The sequence below is a fragment of the Hirundo rustica genome, chromosome 14, assembly GCF_015227805.2.
Source record: "Hirundo rustica isolate bHirRus1 chromosome 14, bHirRus1.pri.v3, whole genome shotgun sequence".
Classification (NCBI taxonomy): Eukaryota; Metazoa; Chordata; class Aves; order Passeriformes; family Hirundinidae; genus Hirundo; species Hirundo rustica.
Window position 1 is genome coordinate 4,628,190 of NC_053463.1, and position 14,473 is coordinate 4,642,662.

At 54.4% G+C, this 14,473-nt stretch overlaps 1 protein-coding gene across 7 annotated transcripts in view; it reads right to left on the reverse strand.

Annotated features, from left to right (window-relative positions):
- The window catches only part of CYFIP2 (cytoplasmic FMR1 interacting protein 2), a 49,316-nt gene extending 35,111 nt beyond the window's left edge, over positions 1 to 14,205 (reverse strand). For 3 of the 7 annotated variants that reach the window (XM_040078129.2, XM_058422477.1, XM_040078125.1), the window contains exons 1-10: positions 14,080 to 14,205; positions 11,875 to 11,936; positions 7,700 to 7,840; positions 5,813 to 5,902; positions 5,656 to 5,733; positions 4,028 to 4,129; positions 3,173 to 3,354; positions 2,796 to 2,892; positions 2,030 to 2,158; positions 580 to 684 (exon numbers count right to left, since the gene is read on the reverse strand). In XM_040078129.2, coding sequence (XP_039934063.1) covers positions 580 to 684; positions 2,030 to 2,158; positions 2,796 to 2,892; positions 3,173 to 3,354; positions 4,028 to 4,129; positions 5,656 to 5,733; positions 5,813 to 5,902; positions 7,700 to 7,816 — 900 coding nt within the window. In that variant the 5' untranslated portion in view covers positions 7,817 to 7,840; positions 11,875 to 11,936; positions 14,080 to 14,205. Of the gene's footprint in view, positions 1 to 579; positions 685 to 2,029; positions 2,159 to 2,795; positions 2,893 to 3,172; positions 3,355 to 4,027; positions 4,130 to 5,655; positions 5,734 to 5,812; positions 5,903 to 7,699; positions 7,841 to 11,874; positions 12,093 to 14,079 lie in introns of those variants that run through there. The other 4 variants (XM_040078127.2, XM_040078126.2, XM_040078128.2 and 1 more) reach the window with 4 other exon arrangements.
- Between the last annotated feature and the right edge of the window lie 268 nt (positions 14,206 to 14,473).

The window sequence follows — 14,473 nt, forward strand, 5'->3', positions numbered from 1 at the left end:
CGCTGAGCACCTCCAAGTCCCAGCTGACACAAACTCCCCCAAAAGCTACAGGGAGCACAGTTTATACATGAAATAAAACTGTCCTCTGTCCCTCAGCTCAGCAGCTTGCAGAGGGAAAGAGAAGCAGAACCATCACCCACAGAGACCTCAGCAAAGCAGCCAGGTTTTGCTGGCAGCCTGAAACCACAGAGCCTGCAAACTTGCCTCAGGAACGTGCAAGGAGAGAGAAGCCACGTCAGTCGGGCACGTCCTTCCCTCATCCATGAGACAGCCTCTCCATCCTCTGCCCCTGGGCAGGAAGCAGCCAGAGCTGCAGCTCCAGAGCCCTGGGAGCTCTGCTCCACATCCACTGCCCTGCAGGCACTGAGGGTCAGCACTGCTCACCTCACCCCTGCTGCAGCTCTGTGCCCCGCCTGCTCACTGCAATTCCATGCCTCAGCCTTTGGCCTAGATAGTTTCCCAACCCCTGGGTTTTTTGGAGCTGTAAGTGATTTCCTGTGGCCTGTTTCTTGCAGTGGTACTGGCTGCTAATCCACGGGTCTGCAATAAACACCGGCCTCACACAGGCAGGGCACTGACCTTGAAGAATTTGTCTATTTTGCTAAGGTTGATTCTCTTCTTGGCATCCAACTTGTAAATGTTGCTGACATTCCCATCCATGAGATACAGGCCAAACCCCATCACCTGGAGAAGATGGAAAGGCAAGGTTTTGTCAGCATGAAGTCAGCAGCACAAGTCAAAGACAGCTCTCCATCACTCAGCACGAGGAAAGACCATTTCAGGTTCCTGGTAGCACCTGACCCTCAGGAGGAAATGTTTAAAATGTGCCTGTATCTGCCAGGATGCACATGGTAGGCACAGGACACACGACGGATTGCTTCTGCTGTCTGTGCAAGAACACAGGATGCTTCCCTTGGTTATCTGTTCCTCCTCTCTCCACATAACAACAACCCAAAAGTTTTCTCCACCCAAAGGCAAAAGTTTACTCCTGGAGAAGAATTTAAAATATTCTCCTGGGTTGGTTTCCCTCCCCCCACCCCATTAATTCAGTGCAAACCATTACAGAGAGCCAAACTGCCCACATTACCCTTCAGAGAGCCTGAGCTGACTCACACCATTGTAATGAACTTTTTATAGTAATAGTGACTGCAATCATTGCCAATAACTGACTGACAGCAAGGACAAATACACCAAACAAAGAGATACTTTGGCATGTTTATCATGAGGACTCTTTACAGCCAGAAAAACAAACCTGGGAGCATCTGCCTTCTGCAGGGAATTACTGCTGGGAATGGGCATCAAGAAGAGAATTCTGGGTTACAAAGTTGGTGGTGATTTTACAACGTCCTCTGCAGTTACACAGGTCAAGCCCATGATCCTGCACTTCCAAGCACAACAGAAAAACCCCTCCCAGCCTTGGAGGATGTAAGGCACCCACCAGTGCCCTCACCCACCATGTGCCTAGCAGCAGGCAGGCAGAGCTGCTGGCAGCACTGGGAAGGATTGTGGGGAAGACAGAGAGATGGAGATGGGGAGGAGAGGAAAGGGAGAGAGGAAGATTTTTATATGGGAATAAGGGAGAAGGCCACAAAGGACAGCAGAGGATTGATGGGACAAGGTCCAAGTTGGAGCAGGAACAGAGGCAGCTCATGGCACTGCCCAGCAGAGCTGCCACCACAGAGCACTGGGGGGAACATCCCCAACTCTGGGCCATGTCCTGCCTGTCCAGCTACAAAAAGAGGTGAGTGGGAGGACTGAGGTACCACAGCAGAGGACACAAAGCACCAGGGATCGGAAAGGAACAGGAAGAGGAGGAAGCAAAGCAGCTTTGCTGCTGCCTGCAGAGCACTCACAGCAACTCGTGTGAGCAGAGGACACTGTCTCTGCAGAGAAGGGATGCACGTCAGCCCAAAGGAGCAAAAAACCAAGAAACTGAAGACAGGTGTTGTCCTAGGAGTGAATTTCATTTTACTAAAACAACAGTGAAACTATGCAAGCACCCAGCCCCACAAGCATGGCCCAAGCTCACCTTTAAGAGCATGTGCTTCTCACTGGGGGTGAGATACATCTTGTTTTCATAGTAATCCACACAGATGTTGACAATATCAGCCAGCAACTCCTCATAGCCAGGGATAACCTCCAGCTGTTGGTGCAGACACTGAAACACAACAGAAGACACATTACACACATGGGCAGAGGAACAGCAGAAACCAGGGAGGAAACACTTGAAGGATGAAGAGTAGAACAGTAAGAGGTTCCTTCAAACCTCATTTGTGTGCTTTTCTTAAGTTTACCAGCAGAAGACTGAGCTCATGGTACCACCTGGAAAGAACAATCTTCCTCTGCAGGACAACCCCTCATCAGAATGATCACCTCACCCAAACATCAATGAGATGCAAAGGAGGGTGACTGAGCAAACTTGTGACTCCTGTCTCTGTGCAATATTTTAACTGGTTAGCAGAGCCTGTGAAGTGTGGAGGGCCATGGGGGCTGAGCTCCAGTCCCTTTGCAGCTGCAGAGGATGGAGCTCTGGCAGAACCTTCGCCTCCCAGAGCTCTTCTTACATCTTTTAAACCTTCATCTTTGTCTTGACACAGAGACCTTCAAAGCCACCCAGGACGACACACGAGGAGACACTGCTAGAATTACACAGCCTGACCAAAAGACCACCAGAATCAGTGGCAAAGAGCCAACAGCTGCTGCCACAGCCTGCTGTGAAGTGCTGTCAGCCTCAGCAAGATCACTGCTTCCCCCTGCCCACGGAAGGTTCGGTGGCTCAGAGAGAAGGGACGTGCCTGAGTGATGCGGTTGTGGTTTGCCAGGAACATGGAGAGGTTCTGGGACTCCTGGATGGACTGGGGGTCTGCCATCTTCCGCAGGAACTGGGCAGCTCTGGAAGGGACAAATCCAACGTCACCAAGGGTCACTCAGCCAGGCTGTCACCACCCAGCTTCCCTGTCCGACCTGCAGCGATGCTGCAGCCTCAGACCCCCCTGCACCCACGGCTCTATTCACCAAGAGGGAATTGAAACAGGGCTCAGAGATTTGCCTAAATTCGCCAAAGAGAGCCTGGGACAGCACAGAACCCCATCTCCAGCCCTGATCTCCTGCCCTCAGTGTGGTCAGACCAGGCGCAGTCCTGCCCCATTCCCACCGCTCCGTCCCCTCTCACCTTTTGTAAGCAGAATGATCATTTTTGACGCTGCACTTCATGTTCTTCAGCTCGTCCAGGACAGCGAACATGTTGATGAACTTGCCCAGAGTGAGGAGGTAGGCCTCGGACACGAAGTCCTTCCTCCTCTCAGCGTGGCACAGGCGCTTCACCTCGCTGCAGAACCGCTCGATGGCCTTGCGCTGCGGGGCACGGCCACAGCGTCACACGCCACCACGGAACCCCTCCACCCACCACCAGCTCCCCTAAAAAAAGCATTTTTTGGGCTGGGGATGGAGGCTCCAAGGTTTCTCCCTGCTGTTCCCGTGCAATGAAGCACTGTTGCAAATCACTGCTGACAAACACGCTCAGTGCTCGAGGGGAGAAAGAACGCTCCAGCTGCAGCTGCCACAAGTCTGGGGGGTTCTGCAAAATCCGGCTGCATTTTTTAGGTGGGACACGGAGACCTCACAGGATATAAAACCTAAAAATGATTGTGAAACTCAGCTGCAGTCAGTTCTAACTGCAGGTGGTGATGGGGAGCCCACAGCAGCTCTGTGACTGCCACATGGCAATGGAGAACCAGCTCTTCACATCAGCCAGCATCCCTGAAAAACAGGAGCCCGTGACACCCTTAGCTCCCAACAGTGGGGGCTCTGGCTCTCCATGACCCTGAATGGCTGAGGTGTGCTCTTTCCTAACCGGTATAGAAGATTTTGGGGCTGAGCAAGGGACACACAGATTTTCCTTCACACAGGTCTCAGGTTTCTGCTCAGGTGGAAGAGACCTCCTGGCAGGCAAGGACAGCACAGCCCTGCTTAGGATGTTAACACCAAAATAAATCGATTATTTTTGCCTCTCTCCTTGACCACTTACCTGAAAATACATGAACTTCATAAGCTTGGTGACTTCTGGCTCCAGGACTTCCACCGTTTTCTCATAAATCTCCACTCGGTTTGGCTGTTCGTTACATTTCACCTGCATTGCAAAGAAAATCACCCATGCCAGCATCAGCTTCTAAGCCAGCTGTGGGTCACTGTGGCACCACCTTCTCCTTGTTTCACAGGGACTCCTGTCCCCACTCGAGGACAACAGAGGGACCTGAGGAGGAGCTGGTTCTCAACACAACAGGTGAAAGCAAAAGGGGATGTTTCAGACCTGAAATTCTCTCCACGAATTCTAAAAGGGCACAATCCTGACTCTGGGGGATAGAAGTCTCCTAATGCACTTGTCTGGGACAGAACACAAGCAAGACAGAGTCTGCACTTGCTGTGTAATGTGGGAATGTTGTAGCACGAAGCTATCTGAGATTTGTGTGGCAAGACACACAAGGCACCAGGTTACTGCTCTGCAAGAGCCTCACTGGGATTATTCTGGTTCTGCTGAGGATCCACTCAAAATCACTGGGCTCGTCTGTGGCTGACAGCAATAAACTGTCACCAGACTCCTGGGAAGGTAAATTTAAGGGCTTACTCAGCTGTCATCCATCTCGCTTCCAAAACAGTGACTTGGAGTCATTATCAAACTTACAGGGAAAACACCAGCTGCCCAGGGCATCCTGCTGTCCTGCTCTGCCTTTGTTTGCAGCTGCTGCTCCCAGAAGGCTGTGATGGGGCTGACAGCTCTGGTGCACGTTCAGCAGCCCAGCAGCTGCTTCTCAGGGCATGGGAGGACACGGCAGCCAGCCTGGCACGGGGGCAGCGCCAATGGAGCCTTGCCCTCACTGCAGTGGGCAATCTAATGTCCCCTTGGTGTGCCACACTGCAGTCAGGCAGTGCCACAGAATCACAGAATACTCTGAGCTGGAAGGAACTCACACAAATCATCGAAGTCCAGCTCCTGGCCTTGCCCAGGACAGCCCTGAGAACCCCACCAGCATCACTGGCCATGAGGATGCAGTCGGGGTAGGGAGGAGTGCTGCACATTCAGGTGCAGGCTCTGTCCTTCACCTGTGAAGCCACAGCCTCTGATGTAGCAGGGAGCTGCACCTAACCAAGCAGGGAGATTGGGGGGCTGAGCACAGGACCCCCCTGGGCACATCCATGAGCCCCACGGCAAAGCACAGGGGTCACTGCAAGGTCAAACCCGGTCAGTATGTAACTGAACCCTCTGGCCTGGTGCTCTCTGCTCCTCCATCACACACAGCACTGAGGGGAGCACGGGGGCAAAGGGCAGGGACCCCACAAGCTGCTCAGGGAGGCACAAATGTCACAGAGAGGGCACTAAACCAGATGATTTCTAGTGCTGCCTTGCCATCAGCTTAGCCACAGCCTTCTGCTGGTGTAGCCAGGGGAGGCAACAGCAGCACAGCAGCATAAAAAGCATAAAAAACCATATAAAGTACTCAATCAACAGCAGAAATCTCCTCATGCCTGGGTCTCAGCATCACCTGCTCTAGCTTGCTTTGCTTTTTCTGTTCTCCTCTCTCCGCTCCAAACTAACCCACACTCACAAAACCAAAGAGGTGCTCTGGGAGCACCCCTGCCTGGGAAGGGCTTGGCTACCTGAGGGATGGCTCGTGAGCAGCTCCTCCACGTGTAGAGCATCACGGCGTACTCGTGGCCTTCCTCCAGCATCTCATTCTGAAACACAGAGGGGTGCTGCTGGGACAGGGCAGGCACTGGGGGCTCAGCACCCCGGGGACACTGCTGGGGGACTCACCATGCTGGAGTGCACCGTGGCCTGCTCGATGTACCTGGCAATGCCTGTCACAAAGGCGTTCCTGTCTTCGAAGTTGGTGTCAAAATTAGCCTGTGGGCAAAACGGAGAGACGGGGATTAAAACACAGCTGGCTGCCTGCTCACCTGGAACAGCCTCACATGGGAGGTGCTGGCAAAAAGCAGAATTAGTAGGGCTCCTGGGGCACTCCTGGGAGGAGCTTGTGAACTATTTGAGGGGCTGCACCTCTAGGTCTGACATAGTTTCATACATACACACACCCTGAGACGCTTTGGAATCACACGTGGCCACCCTGCAGGGAATATGTGTGGAAATACAGCAGTCAGGACGGACAAACCCTTGTAAAATCAATACTGCAGCCACACCAGAGAGAAAAGCTACAGCAATTATTTCTAAGGATTTTAGCTTGGTAACTCAAAGACAGATGCAGCCTTATTAATTTCTGTTTGTGCCCTGGCTGCTAGGGGAAGACCACATCCTGTCAGCAGGATGGGATAAACACAGAGAAAGGGCAGGGAATGAGCTGTCTGGAAAACATAAATATGAAAGTCAGCCCTCATCCAGGTGCTATCATCAGTGCTACTGCTGCTCTTGCAAGCACAGACAGATGCTGGGACAAACATTTGTTCTGGAAGCTGTGACACAGTTTTGGGTTGGGACAGGGGAGCAAGAAGTTGTAGAGGCAGGTGGGGGAGGGAAAAGCAGCTCCCCTGGCTCTCTGGAGTGCTCTGTGCTTGGACATTTCCTCTGCCAAGGCTGGCTGATGGTATCAGCTGCAGGACCCAAGCACCCAGAGCTGCTCCTTGTGATGACAGCAGCACTGCAGAGACCACACTCACCTCAGTAACTGATTTCCTGAGTAGGAAAGCTGGGAGCACAGATCATCCAGCTTAGAGGAGGTTTTTAGGCCCAGCTGCGTGCACAGCTCATAGCCCTGAAAGGAGGCTGTGCCAAAAGGCTGCACCCTGAGCCCCTCCTGAGACACAAGCCAGCAAAGGCTAAGAATTTATTGAAAGAAGAGAGAAGCAAATAGTTACATCAAGATTTTTCAGGGAGAGCTGAAATTTGAACAGCCCAGAATGACCTTTGGGTCTGATAACCCACAGAGATACCAAGGCTCTGGAATGAGCTTGGGGTCTGACCTGCTGAAAGAGCTCCTGTAATTCCAGAGCCCTGCACGTGTGCAAGGCACAACAATCACAGTGCTGGTGTATTTATACACTGCCACGGGTGAGCCAGCAACTCAGGATGGAGAAAGGAACCCCCTATTTATTATATTTAACCCTGGGTGTGTGCTATAGGGCAGGGTGTGGTGGCCAAGCAGCCCAGGCATCCCACTGTGGAAGCAAAAGCAGGAGCTCAGCCGTGCCCTGGGCCCCTGCCAAGCTTTGCTAAGTCTGAGTTGTTCAGGGCAGAGAAAAGTGGCTCTAGCAGCTGCCCTCCTTGCATGCCAGCAGCTCCAGCTGTGCTGGGGGCACAGCCAGCCAAAGTCAGGCAGGACTTTGAGCCTGCCCTGCTCAGTTCGGCGCACGCACGATCACGAAAAGGAAGCACAGAAATATGTGCACAAATAAACACGGCCGAGAACTTTCTGCTGTTATCACAAATCTTATCTCCTGCTTCCTACCCATTCATGCACTCTGGTCCTCATTTTCACTCGGCCTTAAAAAAGTCCCTTTCATCAATGTCTGGTGCCTCCCTTGTAAAGTCCTTGGGACCAGATTTGTGGCCAGATCTGTTCTGAAGGCTTCCTCCAACACGCCGAGCCCCGGATGTTTTCGGCTGGTTCTCGCAGCACCGTGTGGCCCCATGCTTTGCAAGAGCCACTGGAACAACCCTCCCTACCCCGTGCCTGGGGAGCTGAAGCACCTGGTACATGATGGAGGAGGGAGGAGGCTCAATGCACGGCTGCTGGTCTGGCAGGGGCAGCTCCTCCAGCAAGTCCACGTTGGACAAGGCATCCTCGAGCGTGACGTGAGTCGTCATGGCTGCAGACGTTCAGCTCCCCTGCTAAATCCAAAGCAAAAGAGAGGGTGATAGACAGACAGGACAACCAGCCAGCAGGCAGGAGACTGAACGGGAAAGGACAAAACCAGGGCCACGACTGGCTGGCATTGCAGGGGACAAAATCCCAATTCATCTGGTTTCCCTTTTCTTGTGCATTAAACCTACATCTCTACGTCATCTCTCTCCTTCTGCGATTCAACAGCAGAGCAGGAATGCAGAATAAGAGAAACACAGCTACCCACACAGGCACTTCTCTCTTAACTCTATGCAAAACTCTCTCAGGCAGAGCAGCTGGGTGCTGCAGTGCAGCTTTAGCAGCCCCGGGTGAAAGCGTGTACTCCGAAATGCAAAACGGTGCTATCACGAATATCTCCTGTAGCAGCCTGATTAGGGAAGTATGACGGATGCCGACACTCACATGCTCTCCTTCTCACACACATGAACAGCCCTGGAAACTGTAAACAACCAACTGCATTAATTCCCAGGGGTGAACTGGAAAGGCTCGAGTGCTGTGCAGGCGAAGCTGTGGCACTGCAAGCAGCAAAAAAAGAAGTTGTTGTTAAATTTCCCTACTTTTACCACTCACGTGGCATCCCCTGCCCAGTCCCGGCCCGCCCTGGAGCTGCCAACAGCGCCAGTTGCAAAAATGTAAATAAATACACAAAGTAAAATCCAAGGGCAAGATTTCTGAAAGTTCCCTGGTGCTCGGCCCAGGCGGGCGCCCAGCGGGAGCCACAGAACAAACCCGTGTGTCCCCATCTCCCCTGCCACTCACCTGGGCTGTGAGTGCTCAGGCACGGGAGGGGACAGTGCTGTCACCCAGGCTGAGCCCTTGAGTAATCACAGCCACAGGGCTTCCCCAGTTAATGCCTAATCCTGAGCAATAGCTGCTGCTGACCTAGAGCCTGTGTCTCCCACGAGAACACCCTGCTGCACTTGGACATTTGCAGAGAGAGAACTCTTTAAATATTGACACCTCATTCAATTAGCAAGTCACACCCCCTCCAGTGCCTCTTGCCTCACTCAGAGCCTGTCTAGTTTGAAACTGTGAGCCTTTGAGTTTCATTGCTCTGATCTGCAGGACAGTAGAGCTCCCTAAATCAAAGTTCCCATCGAGATACTCACACATTTCAATACAACACCCGGCAAGCCAGCTAAGCTCTTTGCCTGCCTCATTACAGAGCATGTTTTCAAATCCTTTAATCATCTCTTCGGCTTTTCTCTAAGCTTTTGCAACTTTTTTTTTTGTGCCAGACACAGCAGCAGGCAGGACACCAAATACAACAGCAGCAGAACATCCCTCGAGGACAGCCACAGCAGCTCCTTTGGTCACAACTGCATCTCCTACTGCTTCCAAGAAAGTAAGTTTGCTTTTTATTTCCCCCACGGGGAGCAGGAAGGATAATGGCTTTGGGACATCCACGGACAGACACACACAAACACACACACCCAGCAAGGGCCACAGCTAAGGGGGAGGCACGGTGTGCACTCCTGGGGTGGCTTCACGTTGGGTCAGAAGGAGTCTGTAGCTGTGCCTCATCACTGTGGGCTGCAGGAATATGTATGAGCCTGGCAAAACTCATTGCTGCTCCACAAATGCCACCCCAAGGCACCAGGCAGCCGAGAAACAGGTTTGGTTGTACCTACAGCTGAAACATCACTGAATGAGTGCCTGGAAAAAACCCAAAATCTCAAGCAGCTTTTCCCCTCCACACTCAAATTTCTGTTTCCTTCTTCACCTCTGTCTGGTAAAATGGTTTCCTGTTACAAATTGCAGCAACTGTCAAACCCAGACATTACATTTCTGCAGCTTCCTCCCTGCCTGGCCGCCTGCAGGGTCCCTGGGCTGCTCTGCAGGGGAGGCTTGGCCTGCCCAGCCCCACAGCTGGACACAGAACTGCCCACCACGCTCCACCACCACCCTCCAGCTCCTCAGGACTCATCACTGGGATCCCAGAACAACACTCCTGGCTACTCACTCATGCTTCATTACATACTTCAGGCTTGAGAAAATAAAACTTTCCACTTCATAGCTTTGAGGGCTGTGGATGTTTATTTGGGCTCGTTCCCCGTTTTTCTCTAAGTCCAATTCTAAGGCCATTTGTGCAAGGTGTTGTCCATTTGTTGTAACCAAAGGCACTCCCACAACAACCCTGTGACACCCAAAGAGCTCAGCAACCCAAGGGACAAAATTATTGCTGCTGTTTGGGCCACCCCAGGAGAAAGAGTACCAAACATCAGGGTCCTGCTGTGCCAGGCAGTGCACACACGTGGGAGGTGAAGCCAGTCCCCACCCTAAAAATCTTGCACTCAAACAGGCAGAGAGGAAGGGCGCAGAAATACATGAACAGAAACGAATGCACCAAGTCGCTTTGCAAGTGAGAGGTGCAATCAGCCACCAGCCCACCCCGTGCTTTGCCATGGCTGAGCAATGCAAGGATCCAGGTGCAGCTGGAAAAACTACAGACTTTGAGGATTTAACTCATGAGTTTTTATGGGGACTTCCAGTTCCCAATCTATCCTTTCCTAAGACCAACCAGGAACCCAACAGCAGCTACAGGGAACGGCGTGGTCAGCCAGGACTTCCCCTGGGCCTCGTGTCCGTAGCACGTTGCCACAGACAGCAGCCTCACACAGAGAGTGTGGGACAGAGGGGTCACTGGTCCAGGGCCAGCAGACCTGGATCATCACCCCAGATCATCCAGAGAGGATGGCTGGTGAAACCCTACTGCCCCAGACCCATGCTGCCCTCCCTCACCTTTCTGCAAAAAAGGTTTTAACACAGCCATGCTGGGGTTGTGAATCCGGCTGTGAACCCAGCTGCGAATCCCGCTCCAGCCCCTCTGTGCACAGACAAGGGGGCAGCTGTGAGGTAATCTGGCAGAGGCCAAGAGGCTCCAGCCCAGGGAATTCAGGGATCCTGGGGACACTCACCAGAAAGCCTGAACTGCCATTCACCACCTGGGCTTTGGGGTGGCTGCGCTGGCAAGAGAAGACTGAGCCTGTGGTGGTGTTCTGGTGACAGTGCTCGGGCAGATGTGGCCATGGGGCTGAGCTCCTGAGCAGGGAGCAGCACAGCAGCCTGCCCAGGAATGGGGCTTTTCTCTGTCCTAGCACAGGCACGGTGGGGCGAGGCTTCCACCTGCACAGCCGAGGCATATCCTGCCTCTCTGGGCTCACAGGCGGCCAGGAGCCACCTCCATATCCCGCCCCTGCTCAGAGAAACCAAAGTTCCTCCGGTCCTGCACGTTTTGGCAAAACTGAAGGTGAGCCTGGCAGAAACCAACCCCACCCCAGCGAAACCCATGCTGCACTGGGCTGCTCATCCCTCCTGCTCAGGAGCATGGGTGCTGATGGGTGCAGTGCTGGCCACACTTTCTGCTTCCCACACCTCAGCTGCAAACCCTCTGGCCATCTCACACGCTTCTAAAGCCACATGATCACACAGAGGACCTGTGTGAGATGCTGCTGGGAGCCAGCCAGGCACAGGGCACAGCCCCACCAGCCCCAGATGGAAAGGAAAAGCTCCTGACACAGGGAATGCCGCTGCAGCAGCCAGGGGACCAGATTTCACAGGCAGCACAGGAAGGCTCTGAGGAGTGAGGATGGACATCCCAGATGTCTGAACTCACAGGGCATGTCCTGCCTTCCCCGCCAAAATGCTTGCCCAGAAGTATTGGTGCAGTATCATCCTCTCTGCAGGGAGAAGCACAAAGGCTGCTTTACTGTCCAAGCAGCTTGGGGAAATAAAGACTTTCAAAAGCAGGGCCATGATGGGTATGTTGCATGCACGTGTGCTCAGCTCCCAGGCTGCACAGTTCAAAGCTCTGGGGAAGTGGCATGGGCTGTTCAGGATTTTCAGCTTGCCTGCTCCTACAGCAGACACTCACACTGCTGCTGTAGCAGGCTCCAAGAGCAGGAAAGGAGGCAAGGAAAAATGGGAATTGCCCAGAGTCCAAGCCCTGTGAGCCTGGGATGAGGTGAGCAGCAAAAAGACTTTTGCTGGGGAGGTGACAATGTAGAGAAGGAGGACAAACCTGGTCACCCTCAGACGATCTGAGATTCTTCTCCAGCTCTGATTCCCAGCCCCGGGGGTAACCTGGGAAAGTCACGGAATTTAGTTTTACCCCTGTGAAAATGCTTCTCTCTTTTTCTCCAAAAATAGCATCAAACCAGTGGGCAGGCACTATCCTGGCCCAACAAATACCCAGCAGAACAAAGTGTTATCTGCACAAAAGCAAAGTTTCTGGTACCCACTGCCTGACAGCAACAGGAGGATAAAAGATCCTGGCCACCAACACATATTTAGTAAAAAATAACTTCACAGTGTAAAACTTCAGTTTGACTCCTGCCTAAAATGCACAGGAGTTGTCATTGCAACCACCACCACAGTCAGGAGGTTCGTGGCAGAGTGAGTGAGGCTGGCAGAGCTGGGCTCTGCCCTACACAGACACAGATGTTAATAACCATGAAATTACCCTTCCCATTAAAAAAAGGAAGCCAAACTGCATGACTCCTGAAGCTGTTTTTCTCTATCTCCACACTATGTTTTCTGCCATCCCATTAGGGCTGAGTTCCAAGCATTTGCACCGTCCTTGTCTCTCAGGAACACAATTATTCTGGAATTTATTCCTTTTGGAATAACTAAATAGTATTTTTTTTTTTTTTCCTGGTGCCAAAGAAAGCGGGTCAAAGTATATGAAACTACATTTCTGGTAGAGTTGAGAAATTTAGAGCAAGTTTATAAGCAACCCACTGCTGACAGTTAAAGCACTTATTGGGAAACCAAATCCCACAGGCCAGCATTGTTAATAGTTCACCAATTATTGATCTCCCCAAACAAATCTTCCCATTTCTCATGCAAAGATATTAACTGTTTGTTAACAAAACTGATTCAGCGAATTCTGCTTTACTCCAGAGACCTTGGTCAGAAAATGGAAGCTTTTCCGCTATTCCTTAGGCTTCATTAATAACAATCAACTGTACAGAGGAAAGGAAAAAAAGAAATCTCCTTTGCAGGGAATTAGCACAGAATTGTATGGCTGTGACACCAGAACACTGGGCTAGTCACCCATCTCCGTGACTACCCCAGACTACCGTCATCAGGCAAAACATGAGAGGGATTTTTCTTTCGGTATCTCAGGGCAGGAGGGTGCAGAGGCTTTCAGCGACTCAGCCTAATTCTTTGAGACCTTTGTGATCCAAAGCCCCCAGGCAGGAACCCCCCGTGGGAAGCGGCAGATGGCAAAGGGGGCCAGGCTGTGCTGCCGGCAGCGTCCCCCGACAGCACACAAACCCGGCACCCTGCCCCCTTCTCCAAAACAGCCCTGGCCACGCAGGGAGCCTTCACTGCGTTTCTTCTTCTTCTTCTTCTCCTCCTCGTTCTTCGCCGGTCCTTCCAACCCACGGAGAATTTCCTGCGGGATCCATCCACAGGCTCCCGCCCCCTCCGCCCGGTGGATGCGGCTGGCGCCCGGCATTTCCAGCGGCATTTCCAGCGGCATTTCCAGCGGCATTCCCAGCGGCACCGGGGGCAAAGTTGAGCACAAAGGAGCGCAGCCCGGGCCCCCGCACGGGCACCGGCGGGGCGGGAGAGGCTCCGCCGGCTGCGCCCCACGCCACAGCCCCGACCTGCGCCCGCCGCTCCAGCCCTTCATTCCCAGCGCTGCCTCCGGCTCCCCGGGGCCGCCGCCATCCCCCTCATCCCCCTGGAACACCATATTGCCACGCCACGGGTGCTCCGGCGGGAGCCCCAGAGCCGGGGCCGCCCTTCCATCATCAGCATCCTCCGGGCGCCCCGTTCCCCGGCACCGCCGCCACCCCGGCTCGGCTTGCGCTGCCGCGGCGGGGCCTGCAGCGCCCGCGGGCCCGCGGCTCGGCCCCTTCCCCCGTGCTGGGGATGCGGGGCGGGGGAAGGACAAGGAGGATTTGCGCTATTTTTTTCCCCGGCGCTGTGCGGCGGCTGCGGGCAGGCTGAGCGCCGCAGGTAGCTCGGGGCATTGTGGGATACATCCCGTACATCCCGCACATCCCGGCCCGTACACCCCGCGCATCCCGGCCCGCACACCCCGCGCATCCCGGCCCGCCGCGCCCGCACCTGCCCCGCTCCGCCCGCCCGGGGCTCCGCGGAGATGGGGCTCGGCGGCGGGCACGGCCCCGAGCAGCCCCCGGGAAGGAGGAAGGGGAGGAAGGGACGGAGCCGCGCATCCCCCGCGCATCCCCGCGCCCACCACCCCGCTCACCTGCGCTCCGCGGGGGCGATGCCCGGCGCCGCGGGATGCTCCGCGGGGGATGCTCCGCGCCGCCCGCACAAAGAGCAGGAAATGGCTGCAGCAAGTGCACTTCCGCGGATCTCCGCCGGCCCCTCCGCGCGGCGCGGCGGCGGGGGGGAGCCCCGGCCCCGCCGCGGGAAGGGGCTGGAGCGGAGCGGGCGGCTCCTCCCCCAGCGGCGCGGGGGATGCGCGCCGGGGCCGCGGCCGGAGCTCTGCCCTTTCTCGGAGCCGAGGGCTGCGGCTCTGCCGTGCTTGGGGCCGGGGTCGCAGCTCTGCCCTGCTCGGGGCCGGAGTCGCAGCTCTGCCCTTTCTCGGGGTCGCAGCTCTGCCCCGCTCGGGGCCGGGGGCCGCAGCTCTGCCCTTT